General features: G+C 40.7%; 1 protein-coding gene across 1 annotated transcript in view; it reads right to left on the bottom strand.

Annotated features, from left to right (window-relative positions):
- The window catches only part of LOC105015717 (ryanodine receptor 3), a 113,040-nt gene extending 97,860 nt beyond the window's left edge, over positions 1-15,180 (bottom strand). The window contains exon 1 of the mRNA XM_020054320.2: positions 14,899-15,180. Coding sequence (XP_019909879.2) covers positions 14,899-14,946 — 48 coding nt within the window. The 5' untranslated portion in view covers positions 14,947-15,180. The remainder of the gene's footprint in view (positions 1-14,898) is intronic.
- Positions 15,181-17,734: the final 2,554 nt, after the last annotated feature.

Raw genomic sequence — 17,734 nt, 5'->3', positions numbered from 1 at the left:
CCTCCTCCTGCTCACGGTCTCATACCCAGCGTGTCCTTTACGCAGACACTACCCCACATTCTCTCCTGTCTTGGTAGAATTATATTATTACTATCCTGCAGGACTCTGGGCCACAAAATAGCCCCGTCAGCACCACAAAAAGCCCAACACAGGGACCATAGTGAACCCGTGGCACTCAACGCTGTACTGGGGAATGGTCCTCCAGCCTCCTGCAGACTTTAGATAGCTGAGACACTTGCAGCTGGTCAGGCACTGCAGAAAGAAAATGCAGCTTTGGGACAGGCCCATAGGTGGTTCATCCCGACTCTACGCTATTCTCTGAAGACAATGAAGATAACGCCAGCGGTTCTCTGTCCTGTTGCTGTCCCCTAGCTTACCTCCTCCACGGCTCCTGAGTTACCGTACCGTGCCAACATCTGGCACACTGCGGGGTAGGCATCAGACAAATGGTGCATTAGAGTACACGTGTCTGTTTCAGAGTGTACACGTAGTGACAGTGAAACTGTGTTCTCGTGTTTAGCCGCTTGGGCCTCTTCCCTAACACGGCTCGGATGATCTAACCACGTATCTCTGGTTGGTTCCGGTCGTGGAGGGCGATGAGTGTTGTTCTCAGACTATCAACTTGTTACATTCGAAGCCCGTCTGAAGAGCCTGGGGTTGCTGTCCACCTGTCTGAGGCCAGCTGTTCTGCATCCTGCTGTGGGGGGATTTCATTTAGTCTAATCACCACATCACAGCTGTAAACTGTATTTTAATATCCTTCTGTGCTATTCTTCAAATCCATTCACAACACACAGGAATTTCATAAAGTGATTAATGATGACAGATACTGAGTAAACAAGCAATATAAACTTGGTTTCATGGGTCTCCATTTTACTTCACTGCATAGTCACTGCATCACAACTGAGCAGTTCATTTGCAGTACTTCTGGTCAACTGTTTAGGAAGTTTGAAAAGAACAGTTTTCAATGTTTTATAGATGACCAGCAAGCGGAATACTTCTTTCCCACTGTAAGGAGTATTGAGTCAGGCGGCATTCTGCTTTACAGAGAAAGAGAGGGGGGATAGCAACAGTTATCATGAAACTATGCAGCAGTACAGCAGGAGTACATCAAGTCTTGTAAAAGTCCAAAAGAAAGGGAATTATAATGCGTAGGTTAATCATAGTTAATTTCAGTCATTTCTAATATATACTGATATAGTCTTTCACCACAGACTGAAAAGAGAATTAAAGATTCATCTTTATGAACTTACTTGCACCATTAATTCATGTCTAGTAAAGATAAAATATGTGAAATGTCTGGACTCAGCATAATTTAACCTTTTAGTCCATGGGCGTTCTAAATAATACCAAGAACCACTCTTAGCCGTGGTATATTGGCCATATACCACACCCCCTTGGGCATTATAGCTTACAGCCAATCAGCATTCAGAAAGTGACGGTGGCCAGACGATGTATATCACATCAAAATTGTTTGAATTGCATTTGTAAACAAGATGTAAGAATTAGAATTGCTAAAATAACCAACAGCTGTCTAAAGCTGCTGATACATCATCGGTGCAGCAATGAACAAACCAGAGAGCTGTTACTTACCCACTGATTACTCTGCATCCATTCTATATAATTTTTTTTACACAAATAAGAGTTAAGCAATAACTTACAGTAAATCACATTACTTCAAATTCCAACATTCACCCAGGCTTCATAAAAAGCTTCCAATACAACTCATAGGAAAGTTGAACCCAGGTTGCAATCCATGGTAGCCTGTTATTTTGATGGATGAGGCAGCGCTTCCTATCACAGCCTGTTTCCTATAGAATGTATTGTACTCTGGAATACCACACTCATCCGTGCCCGCATGCATGTAGCTGACTCATTTAGGTTACATCCTGTGGTAGTGGTCCAATACAATAACCATCATGCACTGGGTAGATCATGTTACCGTGTCCCAGCCACAGGGAGGCTGAAATCCCAGACACCCACTGGTTTACATAGAACTCTCTAGAAACCAGCCAATTTGGTCTGGTCATGGTGATAAACCAGGTTTGTTGACATGTTGACTAGACTGTCACACATTTAACAAGATTATTCCACCAGAGAAAGGACGCTGAAGAAGAAGCAGGCTCAGTATTCCGCCTACCATGTCACATGTTCAGTACAGATAACCTCTCAGACCTATGGGTAAATACCAAAGGTACTGTTGTATAGTAGATCTGAATATAAATGTGGGCCATTTTAGTGACAGTCCTAAGGCATGGAAATACATGATTGATATTGTATAGTTGGACCCAGTCGCGATTTAATCCTGCAAGGAAGTGCAGTATTCCAATTTCTTATCCCCTTCTTCAATAAAGAGCTGGGCGCCCTGACAGAGAGGATCAGCACTCAGAGATATACCTGATCTCCCACTCTGTAAAATACACTTCAAATGTTTAGGACTGACAGATCCGCCTAGGCGAATGGTTCTTCACTCACTGAGTCAGATGGAGATAGATAGTAGAAAAGACCTTGGAGAACGAGAGGGCATGAGTTTGACAAATGCCATATTCACAGATACACTGAAAGAAAATTATAAACACATTTACCAATAGCTGAACCAAAAGATCTAAGACTTTCTCTATGTACACAAAAGGCCTATTTCTCTCAAATAAAAACAAAAGTGTTGCGTTTATAATTTTGTTCAGTGTATAAAGTGTTGAAGTGCAGAGCAGAGAAAAACAAGCAAAAACAACAACAGATAGCAAAATAAAGCCATCTCATCTGGGCCCAATTTAACAATGGTTTATCCAAGTACAACCTCTTACAGTTGCATCAGAATCAACCCAGTGCTGTAATCCACCCTGCAAAGGCCCATAGAGAGAAGAGAGAGGGGACCAGCGCCGTCAGCTCCCTCAGCTAATGTCCCAGTAGCACTTCAAGCTTTTAGCCCGGCCTGAAGTCCACTGTGGAAACCCTCCCCGATCAAGGTGAGAAGAGGCCTTACATCTCCCCTACACCACAGAGCTGAGCCACAGTTCGAAAAGTTGACTCTGTTTCTGCACTGCTTCATTTCCTCAAGCCCCCGGAGAGTCTGCCAAGGAGGTGGATGCCAGTGGGTCGGGATCACACTGACTGTCACTGAAAAGTGCCATGTTGGAGAGAGTGGGCCCGGATAAGGTATTAGGGAGGGTCCAACAAACCAGGCCGTATATATCCCTCCCCACCGCTAGTACTGCTCTCAGCACACACTGGTTCGTGCCACTGGGTGTCCCAGCAGAATAATACGTTGTTTTACTGCACACATCGTTGACTCTGCTGCAACAAGGCCCAATAAATAGGCCGACATCTCTTAGTCCACAATGGCGGTGGGAAGCGGAGGCAGAGGTTGTTAAAACGGCATGAATCTTTTATGGGGTGGGGAATGGCCACGTCGTCAATATCGGACATTAGGCTCAGATGTTGGTATTGGCTGGGAGGGAGAAATATGAGGTTTTCTCTTCACAGCAATTATCGTAGTTCAAGAGACACCAAGGGCTGTGCTGCAGAGGTGCTGGTGATGTCTCAGTTAAACGGCGAGATCAAGGGTGTGGTTGAGTACAGGTGAACAGCAGCGTCATGGGTATTGGGCGGCAGGCAGCCCTAGCCGTTAGAGCATCTGAACAGCAACCCAGAGGTTGCTAGATCAAATCCTGAGCCGGCATGGCGTGCTATCTGTCGATCTGGCCCTGAGCACAGCAGTTAACTCTTATTGGTTCAAAGTCATTGATGTAAATTACAGTGTTTCCTCAGTGAACCTAACTGGTAAAATTAAGAAAGAAAAAAAGAAAAAGTATATATACCATACCCATTGTGGTCAGCAAAAGACTTTAACTGCTTTATATACGGGCTCTAGAACAAAACAAGACAGCGTCCTAAACTTGAGAGTTTGACTAAACTAAGAATTGTAATTCCCATTCTAAATGCTCCTCTCAAGTTAAAACATCTATTAAAAGCCCAGATGGGAGCATGGGAAAAAGCAGCACAGCGGCCATCATTATCGTTCAAATACCAGAGATGCTGCTTATGTAGGAGGAAAATCCGAAATACAGCCAAGTATGCAAAGAGGTATAATTAAGCAATAAGGGCCAGAGACCCAAGCATCCATGACCTAGTTTTTATGCCTATTAGAAAGAAGGTGGTTCCAACCCTGAAGGTGGATTAGCTGAAGGCTGTTGTATGACACCGCAACACAATGCCTATGGCACAAAATATATAGATTCACTGATTCAATTGCAATGGTAACTTATTGATAACCATGTCTGTATCCAGGCAATCTGCATTGCTTGCACTTTAGAATTTGGGCTGTCCTCGACGGTTCTCCCACCCCAACGTGCAACCCCCGTCTCATCCCTGTATGGATGATATACTGACTATTGAGTAGTGTTAGGCTGAGCACTCCAGCACAGGGACTGTTATATAAAAGACAGATAGATTTTTTGAAACCACCTCCGATTTTAGATTTCTGTAGGAGCTATTCAAACTTGGTCAAGGTCTTCTCTGCATTAAAAGCAACAGCAAGGTCCACATTATTTAACCTTATTGAATATATTTTATTATTTAATATTTATTTAGGCTAAGGCTAAGTTCTGTGTTACAGTAAAACAAATAAAACACAATTATGAAAATAATTTATATTGAGCAACAAAAAGGTCGAGTGTGTGAATTGCCCAAAAACCACCAAAATGTCTGGCTTCCTCTGCAGAACATTCCATAAGTGGCATTGCAGACAAATGCAGTTCTACCAAGCTCTGAATGAACCCGTGGTATATCTAAGACCAACCAATCTTGAGAGCACATTTATTGAAGACTGATTTTCCAATGTATTGTTCCTTTAAGATAGTTTGGAGGTTTCTGCATTAAAGCCTTATATACAAACATCCACCCTTATCTGGACCTTCTGAAGCTAGAGATGCCCATACCATGAAGTGTATGAAATGATGTGTGCGAAAGTTCTTACCAGTAATAAAACGCAAAGCTACATGATAGACTGCATCTAGAAGTTTTAGTACTAAGGCGTGCATATATAACACATCACCATAATCTAGTACCGGCATAAAAGTGGCTTGTCCAATTTCCATTCAACACCGAGAAGACATGCACAAATTATTTCTATAAAAGATGCCTGTTCTAAATCTATACTTCTTCACCAATGATATTTTCATTCAACCAAATCCCAAGGTATTTGTATGAGAGAACATGTTCTAATACAGAACCCTTGAGGGTAAACATTTTGAAATAATCTTAATGTTGAGTTTGACTTAGAGTGCAGTATATATTTTTTTCACTTGCATTTAGCACCGTCTTAAAATCGTAGAAAACCAACATTTTGTAGTTGTTGCGAATCAGACTGCAAGTACGCAAATGCTTGAGAAATATGTGTGTGATTGGCAAAAAAAGATATATTACAGTTTTTCACAGAGTTACAGATACTTTATACAAAGTTAACAACACAGGACCCCAAATGTAACCCTCGGGAACTCCTTTGGGAAGTACTGAAAAATGTGATTTAACCCAATCTATTGCAATGGCCTGAGTTCTATCACTAAAATGAAAAATCCCCAAAATGGTATGATCAACTGTATCAAAAGCCTTTGACAGGCCAATAAACAAATATATTTGCCCATGGTTCTGGGTCACTGTGCACAGCAGTGTTGTGGTCGGCACTGTCCATGATAGTTTTTGGCTCGATTGCGGGTGTGTGTCTGTGTGAGGTGGGTGTGTGAGGGTGTAGGTGTGTGCGCATTTGAAGCTAAAGGGCTAACCAAAAGCAACATGGCATCGAGCTAATGATCAAGGTCTACCTGGCTGTGGAGCTAATATCCAAAAGAAAAAAAGTGTTGGGTTTCCTTCCAAGATAAACCTGGCTGCAGGGATGATGACTGAGAGCAACTTATCTCAGATGTTCTGTTATCTGTTATAGAATACATCCTGCAAAACACAAAAACATCTTTAAATACCAAAGCACAAAGTCTCTGACAGACATCTCATTAAGTTTGCAGAGTATTGTAGGTAAATGAAATGCCTTTGAAATAAAGAAGATATTGTCTATAGCTGAGTAAAAAGTGACATGCACATGTCTCGTGTATAAAAACATGAATAAATAAACTTCCTGATTTTAATACTCATGCTCAGGAACACAAATCAATCAAGCTTGCTAACTGCATTCTACTAACATTCCTCATGAAATTTCTTCATTTGGCGGCTGGATCGATAGCTCATTACAGCTACCATTCACTAGGCTGTCTCTGGTTTTGCTGCTGGCTTAATTCCCTGTGTGGGTTAGGCTGTCTTATCTGTCTTTCTCTGTCCACTCGGCAGCAACAGAGCAAAGCTTTCTGCTGAACGATGCTCACACCGCAAAGTCACCACTCTTTTTACATCTATCTAAATGTGCAATATTGAAGATGTTTAATGACAGGAAATAATTAAAATGAACAAAATATAGGGGAAATCAATATGGTAATTAGTCAAACTAACTGTAATCTGTTAAATAAGCAGGAACTTTTTGGTACTTAGGGTACAGAGGCACTAAAATTTCAATGAGGACTGTACATAATGTATTTATATTCTTTACACGTTATCAAATTCAAAATTGAAAGAGACAAGTGAAAACCTGAGCAAATCTTACCATAAGTCAGAGACCACTGTGATGACTAGAGTTGGAATGAAATGCAAATATTCTTTAATTGCACTGAATCTTCAGTACTAATACGAAAAAAGCATGCCTCTTTTGGATATTAAAATGTTAATGTTAGGAAACACATTAGACACTTTTTCAGAGAATTCAGATGAATAGTTATTGGGCTTATAATCATATCATTACTTTAACAAAATGAAAAACAAATGTATTTAAAGTATCTTTTGACTTTTTGTACAGTTCAGTTTCTCACAGTTATTGAACTCTGCATTTTAAAAAAGTATGTATTGGTCTACATTTGTTAATAAAACACAGATGGCCAAATTTAATCTGATTTGAAGTAGCAGTTAGTAGAAACAGTGGGTAAAATCAGATTTTGTTGAAATATTTAACATTTCTATTAAAAAACAGACTCTATCCTACTCTTATACGTGCAGTGAACTTGTAATGTTGTTGAGTTCTGTCTTTTCCTACATGCTAAGGTATATTGCCTGAGTAAAAGACATATGTCAACTGAAGTACTCAGGAAAGCATCAGGAAAAAGATCCTTAAAAACAGAACAATGTTATAGATGGACAAAACCAAAACAAAGATGGACAAGATACACTAGGAAAGGAAAATCTTAAATAGGCACAGGGATCAGCAACACAGGTGAAGGTAATAACAACAAACAGCTGTCCGTGCTCCAAATGAGGGAAGAGTGGGCGTTGGATTCTACTGGAAGAGGATTTGCCATCACAGCACACGCTTGTATGCCATGCCAGGACGTGACAGTACCTCTTATTAACTGGTTAATACCATCTCTACGTTTAGGCATGGTGGTGAGAGCATCATGTTATGGGGATGCTTCTCGGCACAGGGACTGGGAGACAGGTCAGAATTGATTGAAAGATAAACAACAAAATACAGAGAATTTTGAAAGAAAACCTGAGCCAAAGCGCAGAGGACCTCAGGCTGGGAAGAAGATGTATCTTTTAGCATAGTAATGACCCAAAGCACACAAAACAATCCTGGTGTGGCATCGGGACAAGTCTGTGAATGTCTTTGAGTGGCTCAGTTGTTTGCCCGGACATGAACCCCATTGAACATGTCTGGGGAGATCTGAAGATCTGTGAACGTTGCAAAACGCGCTTTAACAAAATACTGAATGAAGGATCTGAACACATGAGACATGTCAGGGTTTGTCCAGTAAATTGGAACACATTTCTTAAAATGTATTTTTGCTTTGTTATCGTATCGGGAATGAGTATAGATTGATGGCAATAATTTTTTTATCAATTGTAATAAGTTAGGTTTATAACCAGGGTCTGAAATTAACACCCGCCAAGCACCAAATCCAGTTAGATTTTACTTTTGCCAAAGAAGGCTATCCGCTACACCGGCAGGTAAATAGGTAAATGTTTTTAACAAATGTTTGCCTCTTATTGTAATCAGAGCGGCGGAGAGCGGCGCTGCTAAGTTGTGATGCACCGCAACAGAAAAATGGAATATTTCTATGACATAATTTTTTTTACCAAGTTTAGAGCATTTCCCATCGCGCACAGTTTTCTATTGCACAAGCATCAGAGCAGAGCAACAACGTCCTGCACCCGGACGTTCGAAGTATCAAGATAGCGAGTGACGTCAGAGAAAAGTACCTGGGCAGTGTCTGTGTCTGTGTTGAACTGTCAGCAAGTGGCTGTCACATTGATATAAAGAAGGAAGCAATCATCTGAGCGACAACCCAAGGTAAGAAGCTAGCTAGCTGACTGTCACAACTCGCTAGCTACAATGGATTAGGAAACATTATACATTCTGCAGTTTTTGCCTTCAATGTGGGGTACAATATAAATGAAACAAATTACAATTAAATAATACATTATATAAGGTAAAGAATAGGTGGAGCACATTGAGAAATGGTTAGAGCTTAAGTAAGTTAATGTAGAGAACCTATCAAATATATATAAAAATATTTTTGATGTTATTGTTGTTAATTTGTTTTGCTCATTAGCTTTGGAGATAGATTATTATAAATCTGGGAGGCGATTCATGAACAGTTTTTGAGAATGGTTAATTGTGGGGGAATACTTAGGTTATTTTAAGGGAATGATGTTAAAAAGGTATTGTCAAATAATGTTGAGAAAGTTGACAAGGAAGAGGGACTGGGGTAAAGGGATGATGTTATTGCAATACTGTATAAAAACATGTTTGTAGCATCACATAAAAAAAACATGTTTTGTTTGGAAATAAGGGAGTTTCAAGAGGCTGGTTACAGTATGATGCTGAGGAGGTGGTGACCAGTTGTTCTGTGTGTGGCCAGTATGCTAAAGATAAGAGAACAACTCATTTGTCATCGGGAATAAAAAGTTTTCAACATAATGCCTTATTATCTCAATGAAATGAATATGTGACACAAAAAGGCAATTAATTATTTTGGCCAGTAAAAAATATGCTTGGCTGGTGGATTTTTTTCATCTACCAGTCCCCTTGCCAGGTGAGGCAAAACGAATTAATTTCAGACACTGCCTATAACTTAACAAAATGTGGAGAAAGTGAAGGGGTCTGAATATATCAGAAGGCACTGTATCTCATATATTTCCATGACGCTGCTGGTTTCTACATAAGCGTTCTTCAAGCTAAACCAGTACCAGGATGCTCAGAATGCCATTAGTTCTGAATCAAATGGGCCAATTACTTTCTAACTCAACCATGAAATGACAGTGAACTTCATGAGGATAACGGCATAAATGCTTTCATCCTCATGCCAAGTAAATTGGAATGACATATTTAACTGAATACCAATCACATGAGATAATTTCATGGCAATTTCAAAATAATCAGACAGAGCGGGAGAAATGTGACATGGGACAGAAATGCAGAAGGTATTCAACGCAACTCTACACAAACTTTAACAGTGAAATTGTACATCGATGTGAGAAGCTATTGCGTAAATGGCCTTAATTTTTTTTTTTAACTAATTTTATAAATGTACATAAAGCAGAAGATCTAGGCCTACTCCAAAAGGGTGATTTGAATGTCACTGAAGGTGACATAGTATTGCAGTTTCATGACCCAACATTGATTGTTATAGGCCAGGAGGAATGAGGATCCTGAAGGTAATGAAAAATAAAATTGTATGTTGATATCACCCATTAAACGATTCTTCATTATGTAGGATATCTATTCAGATCTAGATCCTGTGTATTATATAAATCCTATGACACATACTGTATTGTGCCCTATAGGATGTCATTTCAATACTTGTATTTGCTGCTCTTCTATTTACATACATGTCTCTCGGTTTCTGTGCCCTAGATCAAATGTAATTCATTAGTTGTTTAGGCTTGGTAGATGATTTAAACACACACTTCCCAGGAAGGCGTAGATTGGAATGTGTCCACTGATAACGCAGTGGGCTAAGTGGTTGTAAAACATCCCCCAAATGCACATATTGGGTTAGAACAGAGAGACAGCTTTGTGCTTTTTCCTCAGCCTCTCTGCATTCATCTTTGCTCTTACAATCTCAAATCTCTGGAGAACGGCTTATCTCTGATACTTGTCATGCAGTTATATACTATCTGTACTTATTAAATTCATCTGTTACATTATTTGGTTGACTCCTTTGAATCATGTAGAAAATTGGTCACAATCTGGTTCTATCAATCCACACTGACACAAAAAAAACATATGCTTGGAAAAGGAGGTGATCAAGGTCACCTTTGATACCCTCTGGCCTGGTATTGGAACAATAGAGGGAGCGTTCTACCCCTTCCTCCTCCACACAGCAGCAGCAATTGGTTCCAAAACAACTATTGATGAATTCAAACAGCTGGAAATGGCCTGCTCTACCATCCCAGTTTTCAGATAGGTTACTATTGCTCCCTAACAAGCAACACACTGGATCCTGGTTTAAGAATACCCCAATTGCAGATCAAGACAGAAGAAAATGACGGCACAAGCATGCCCTTCGATGGAGTTAGCACAGAGGGACACTGTATGTGGTCGGGAATGGAGAAAGGAAGAGAGCAATGGGGGGAGAGCAAAAGACAGAGAAGAGACAATAAGAGTCGCTTATTGAGAGCAGTGTGTGTGTGTGTGTGTGTGTGGAGGGCAGCAGCTACCCATCAGCTGTGTTACGACGTGATACAGCAGGATCTGTTTGGAGCTTGTGCCAAGTCAAGCTTACCTGTAGTTGTGTTTGTGTTAGATGAGGGGCAGTAGTTTATATCCCAGGTCAGACAGTCTCTCCACATAAAAACATGTCTGAACACTGGCATAGCACATGAATCCCCCTCATACACTGCTCTTTTCATGGCCACTTCCACTCCCCCACTACCTAATGGAGCCAGAGAATTTGATATTGGTTGAGCGGGGATGTGTCCAGAGGAGGGGGTGTGGCCCCAGCCCATCTCTTCAACTAAGGATTCAGGCCCCAAGCGGTGTAATATATGTCATAGAACAATAAAACAGTCAGGGCCAAAACGACAGAGCCAAAGACATGTTTTTCCTCTACAGAGATCAGATCCCTTTTAGAGCTAATTGGATGCTAAAGTAGAGGTGGAACCTGGCATGCAACACACCAACCCAGGCTACTGATGACAATCACAAGGAAAATGACACACTAATTTCCTTTGCCAAGCGATTCTTTCATTACAGATAGTGTGTTCCATTATGCCTCATCAGCTGAAATGCTTTTGAGGAAACTGCATGACTCCGGACCATCGTCTAGCTAACAGTTTGTATCACAGGGCAATGACAGCACCTGTCTGGTGTACAGCCTTACTGTGCTCTCCCATGTTCCCTCTAACATTCACCATGAGATAGAAGGCTTAGTATGGAGCAATCCCAAAACAACCCCTACACCCTACACTCTATGTACTAAAGCAGATCTGAGTGGATCTGACAGGTGTAAGCAATATGGGTATAGCTCCATCTTCCCCTCTGATAGGTTGCGGGACATTCTACCATAAGACTTATTATACCAATCAAATTGTCACAGATCTCCACAAGTGCTTAAGGTGTAGTAGGGCTTAGATGTTGATTTGGGATTGGGCCAGAGTCTCCCAGCTCACAATCTGAGCTGTTCCTCTTCCTGCAAATTAGCTGAGTAAAACTCTCTGGGATGGCTTTAGAGCAGGAAGCCAGGGGCTTAAATCCTCTTCTCCTTTCGAGAAAAATACTTAGTAATTACTACAAAAAGTTTGTCCACCTACCGCTTTATTAAGCTCTCCTGTAGGAAACGAGAGTATTTTTGTGTAGGAGCAAAACATTCCTGATTACTGCTAAATGCGTGCATTTACAAATGAGAACATTGTTTATTTGAACATGCACAAATGTGTGTGTGTGTGTGTGTGAAGGCATCAGTGTGAGGATGGAGTGTGGAGACATAGTGAAGGTTCAGGAATTCAGCTCAGCCTAGGCCTGATGAATAATTTCTGCACTCTGCTCTGCTGTGACACGTCTGGTGCAGCCTGCCGACTCTGCAGCAGCCCCCACTGCCTAGCCCACTTTGCATTCACCACACACACACACACACACACACATACACACATACACACATACACACACACAGCACTGCTGGAGCGCAGACCCAATCCATATTCCTGTCCCCGTGCCATCCAGTAAGCTGCTGCCCCGTGTGGAGGGATGCAACAAGCTGCTAAGACTCTTAAAGGAGTAGTCTAATTGCAACTCATAACATAATAACTTTACCAACGAGGACAACAGCAGCAAATTTGATTTCCAAAAAAACATCTGATATCAAATCCCACTACGGTTGTTTTATTAGTATAAAACTGTTTTGCCGGTTATTTTATCAGTATATGTAAAAAACTGTTTTGCCTATAATTTAATTATTACAGATGACAAACTGTTTTGCCTGTAGTTTTATTAGTATAGATGACAAGCAGTTTTGCCTGTTGTTTTATCAGTATAGATGACAAACAGTTTTGCCTGTTGTTTTATCAGTACAGATGACAAACAGTTTTGCCTGCTGTTTTATCAGTATAGATGACAAACAGTTTTGCCTGCTGTTTTATCAATATAGATGACAAACAGTTTTGCCTGCTGTTTTATCAGTATAGATGACAAACAGTTTTGCCTGCTGTTTTATCAGTATAGATGACAAACAGTTTTGCCTGCTGTTTTATCAGTATAGATGACAAACAGTTTTGCCTGCTGTTTTATCAGTATAAATGACAAACAGTTTTGCCTGCTGTTTTATCAGTATAGATGACAAACAGTTTTGCCTGCTGTTTTATCAATATAGATGACAATTGCAGACAGCCAGCTGGTATTTGCATCCTGAATTGTCAGACCTCTTTGGGGTGGGTTCATGCTGATGTAATGGTTTCTGAATGGAGTTGGTAGCAAGGGACATGAAGCTGCAGGGGACTGTAATAATCACATTTTTTATGGGCTAATTTTAACCTCTCTGGGGATACGGGAGGCTTCAAGCAAAACCAAAATGGATTTAGTAAGCCCATTGTTAATGTCCAAGTAGCTTCTATTAACTGCAAAGAACAGGATGCATCTTGTGCTGTGCTTCCCTCTCAGCCTGTCCTCCTAGCTCTGTGTCACTGCCAATAGCCAATGTGGTTCCACAGCTTAGAATACCCACCTTTGCATTCATCTTTGCTACTGTATTGAACAGAAAGTTTGGAGCATACGGTTTGCGTATCTGACCAACAACTGAAAGGTTGTAAGATCAATTCTGGGGGCTGGCAAGAAGAAAAAAATCTGTAGTTCTGACCAATAACAAATCAGTTAATCCTAATTACGAAGTATTATCTTAGTCGCCCTAGCTGGGGAAACAAGGTTAACAATGGTATTTTTACCTTTAAAGAAGATTTTTTCCAAATAGCTCAAAGTCGATAGGTTCATAAAACTAACAGCTATATTTTCTCACTCTCCAGTTGTATAATGAATTCAGCTTAAGCACAACTCCCCTAATGAACACAAATCTATGAAAAACACTACTGACATGGATATGCTAATATTCCCACCAACAAGAAGGTCTTAAGCCAGCATACGCAAAACTTCACCAAGTTGATCAGCGTTTCAGCGTTTCAGATATTTATCTTATGAGCGGTCCAGGAGTTATAAAGACCACTTATTCATGAAGTGTTTCATGCTTTAAAAGATAAATGTTAACTAAGTATGGTTTAGGCAAAGCCTATTTTTTTTTTATTATCAATACATAAAGAAGTATTCCAGATAAATGCTTGATAACTGTTTCAATCTTAACAAACAGAACAGCAATCACTCACTTGTCAACGCTTATCACCCACTAATATGTTTCAAGCATTTCCTGCCATGCCACACTACAGGAAGAACTAAGTAGCTCTACATAGGCAGAACCAAAATGAGAGGTGCTGGTTATTCCGCCTCCAGTTAAAGCCGCTGCTTTCATTAGCATGAGCGCATTACGTTGACGGGTTTATGTTCTGCAAGACTGGAGGCATGGTTGAAGAAAAGTGGGGTAGGCCCAATGCACAAATCATTGTTGTCAGCAGATAATTAAACATGCCTAGTTTTAAACTGGGAGTCCTGGGAGAGCACTGGGAACTAAGTGCTGTCAGTGACCACTGCAATGCCTCATTGATCACAGTAGATGTCCATAAGGCCTACAACAGGCCATTGTTGCTCATTATATTGTGGTCAATTTGCTTATTTGTTATTTGCATCTGCTAGTAAACGGTTTCTTTATAAGCCTTTGAAGTTAAGAGTACAAATGGTTCACAGTTATGTTGTGAGCTGGTATATTTTCCTTAAACAAGAACTTAATATGCAAAGGTTAAGTTGTAGACCATTGCTGCATCAGGGAAAAGTTACAACTTTCTTACCAATCAACAAAAAAGCAGCAGGGATGTGCGACAGGAATCGTCTGATTAAGAGGAATAATACAAGGAAAAACGTAGCCGACTGAAACAACCAGACAACTTAAATATAGACGGGAATCAAGGTGAGTGATGCGCCAAACAAAAAGGTCCAATCTCCGCCGAGCAGGTCTGCTTTATGAGGGAGGATGTGTTCGATGCAAAACAAAAAGCGCGGTCGTCAAAAAGCACTCGCGTTTGGTCTACTCGTAATGCCTTAATTATAGCGACATTTCATAATCAGTTGTACCATATAACCTGGATACATAAAGCATAATGTGAAAGGCTAACAGCAACATAGATAGACATGCATCGTTTAAGATGCTAGAATTGCAAACAGGAGGCAGGTTGCCTAGCAAATTATAAGACAGAAATTAGGCTACTTACAGTTCTCAAGAATTGGATTTCATCTTCCCCTTCACCACCTTCAGCCATGGCTGTTGAGTAGCCTTCTCAGACCCGATAGCCCCCACTGTCGGCTCGCAGCACCCCGCTGCTGTTACTCTTTCTTATCGATATTAGCATATAGCTAATCCACAGCCATATAAGGGAGCCCGAGTGAACTACTGCAGCCTGTCACTCACGCCAGCTCGCTCACTGCTGCTCGTTCACTGCCAATGCCAGTGGTGCTGTTCCCGAAGGAGCGTGTGTGCCTTGGTATAGGGTAGAGCAAATGAGAGCGGGGCTGGAATGCGAAGTATTGTCTTGCAGTCAAAATACGGCAGTGGGGTCTTTATCCTCGACGTCACCAGTGGATCTTATTAATATAGACATTTCGCGCGAGGTTTCAAAATTCCCTCAGTACCCGCACAGTAGCGCTAAATAATTGTTCTTCCTTTGGCCAAGATTACTCTATAACGTACTGTATTGTATTTGAACGGATGTAGGTGCGTGGAAAAGACAAACAGTGTAGGCATACAGCTTATAGAAAATGTGTTCATTAGTCTTAAAAGGCCAGAACCTTGGAATCCTGGGCCCCCTCAATTACAGACGACATTTTTATTATTACGATCAGTGGGCACTGCCAATCCTAAGCCCCGTGAATAATACCCACCTTTCCCTGTTTTAGCTAAGGCTCTGTAAAATGCTATCAATCATACTACCACGCATTCAGTTCTAGCTCAGCACGTATCGCCAAACATTAGCACCATGGACAGCACCAAGAATGACAGGACCGTATATACCAGTTACTATAATACTGTAGGCCACGTCATTATAGCGCTTTTAGCGTCCAGTGTACAAATGGACGTATGTCGATTAAGTAAATAAATAATGTAAGTATATAAGTCTGGTTAAAAGAAACACCTGTGACACTTAAGCCTACATACTTTAGCTGCCTAGTCCATTGTTTTAACAATACGGAAGTAAACATTGTTTCAACAATGGAGACCCAATCAACGAGGTCATATGCAGCAATAGCAATACCTATACATAAAAATGAGTCAAGAATTATCTTGACATGGGTTGTAATTATATTGTCTCGAACACCAGGTGTTGTTCGAAGTCTTGACGGGAGATTGCATAATGTTTTATATGTCTCAATGCTGCCACCTTCTGGTATTGCTGTCCAATTGTACCAAGTAATCCACTGAAGTTAAATGTCCTCCTTTCCTCTCACAGTGTCTGGTTGATTCATAAAAGAAGGCTATTTATGTATTACATTGGCCTTTCTCTGATTGTGTAGATAGGAGGTAACTTTGCACGCAAGGTTTGTGCAAGTTATTCAGCAATTTAAGGTACTCTTTTTTTCCACATAGGTCCTCATAGTCTCAAAACCTCACCCTAGTCAACAGTGAGTATGATTTAAATGACAGACCTTTGGTAATTGCAACTTCCATACTAATAAAAAGCAATTCAGGAGTGGGTCCTTTACTGCTGAAGTCTAAGAGCACATTAATTTAGATATGTAAATCCCTCATAATATAGCTAGACATTAAGATGATTATATATTTCATTATCATTCAATATTATCTCATGATCACAATATTACAAAAGTGTCATGAGTGGTAAAGACTTTAGTGATATGTCATCACCCACCTTATTTAATTCAAACCGTTTTTCATTCAAGTTCTAATTGTACAGTCTTTCAGCCCGCATCCATGCTCCTGGAATATTTTGATACAGGGTTTATGCTTTTAATTTATAGCCTAGTAATATACTGACACGTTTGGAGTGTTCTTATGTTATTTCCAAATCCACTGTGCCATCTCAGATATACTCTCTATCTATCATCAGTGCACATACATCTGTGTATACAGTATCTCACAAAAGTGAGTACACCCATCACATTTTTGTAAATATTTGATTTCATGTGACAACACTGAAGAAATGACACTTTGCTACAATGTAATTTAGTGAGTGTACAGCTGGTATAACAGTGTAAATTTGCTTTCCCCTCAAAATAATACAACACACAGCCATTAATTTCTAAACTGCTGGCAACAAAAGTGAATACACCCCTAAGTGAAAATGTCCAAATTGGGCCCAATTATTTTGAGGGGACAGCAAATTTACACTGTTATACAAGCTGTACTTGTAGCAAAGTGTCATTTCTTCCGTGTTGTCACATGAAAAGATATACTCAAATATTTACAAAAATGTGAGGGGTGTACTCACTTTTGTGAGATACTGTATGTATTCTCACATGTAATCCAAGGAAAATCTGTAGAAGTGTTCCTGTCCAAGTCTGGTCATATTGCTGATCTGGACTCTTCCTGTTGATATCTGCTGTCGCTGCTCACAGCTCACACAGTTGGCCCCGACCAAGTCTACCTGGTCATATTGCTGATCTTGTTTCTGCTTGATGATATCTGTTGTCACGGCCCACAGCTCACCCCGTCCAAGTTTACCTGGTCATATTGCTGATCTGGAATCTGCCTGATGACATCTGCTGCCACTGCTTACAGCTCACCCCATCCAAATCTACCTGGTCATATTGTTGATGTTGTTTCTGCCTGATGACATCTGTTATCCCAGCCCACAGCTCACCCCGTCCAAGTTTACCTGGTCATATTGCTGATCTGGAATCTGCCTGATGACATCTGCTGCCACTGCTTACAGCTCACCCCATCCAAATCTACCTGGTCATATTGTTGATGTTGTTTCTGCCTGATGACATCTGTTATCCCAGCCCACAGCTCACCCCGTCCAAGTTTACCTGGTCATATTGCTGATCTGGAATCTGCCTGATGACATCTGCTGCCACTGCTTACAGCTCACTCCG

The sequence above is a fragment of the Esox lucius genome, chromosome 15 (genome assembly GCF_011004845.1).
Source record: "Esox lucius isolate fEsoLuc1 chromosome 15, fEsoLuc1.pri, whole genome shotgun sequence".
NCBI lineage: Eukaryota > Metazoa > Chordata > Actinopteri > Esociformes > Esocidae > Esox > Esox lucius.
The sequence above is the reverse complement of the archived record's forward strand: the minus strand, read 5'-3'. Positions and strand labels throughout refer to the sequence as shown.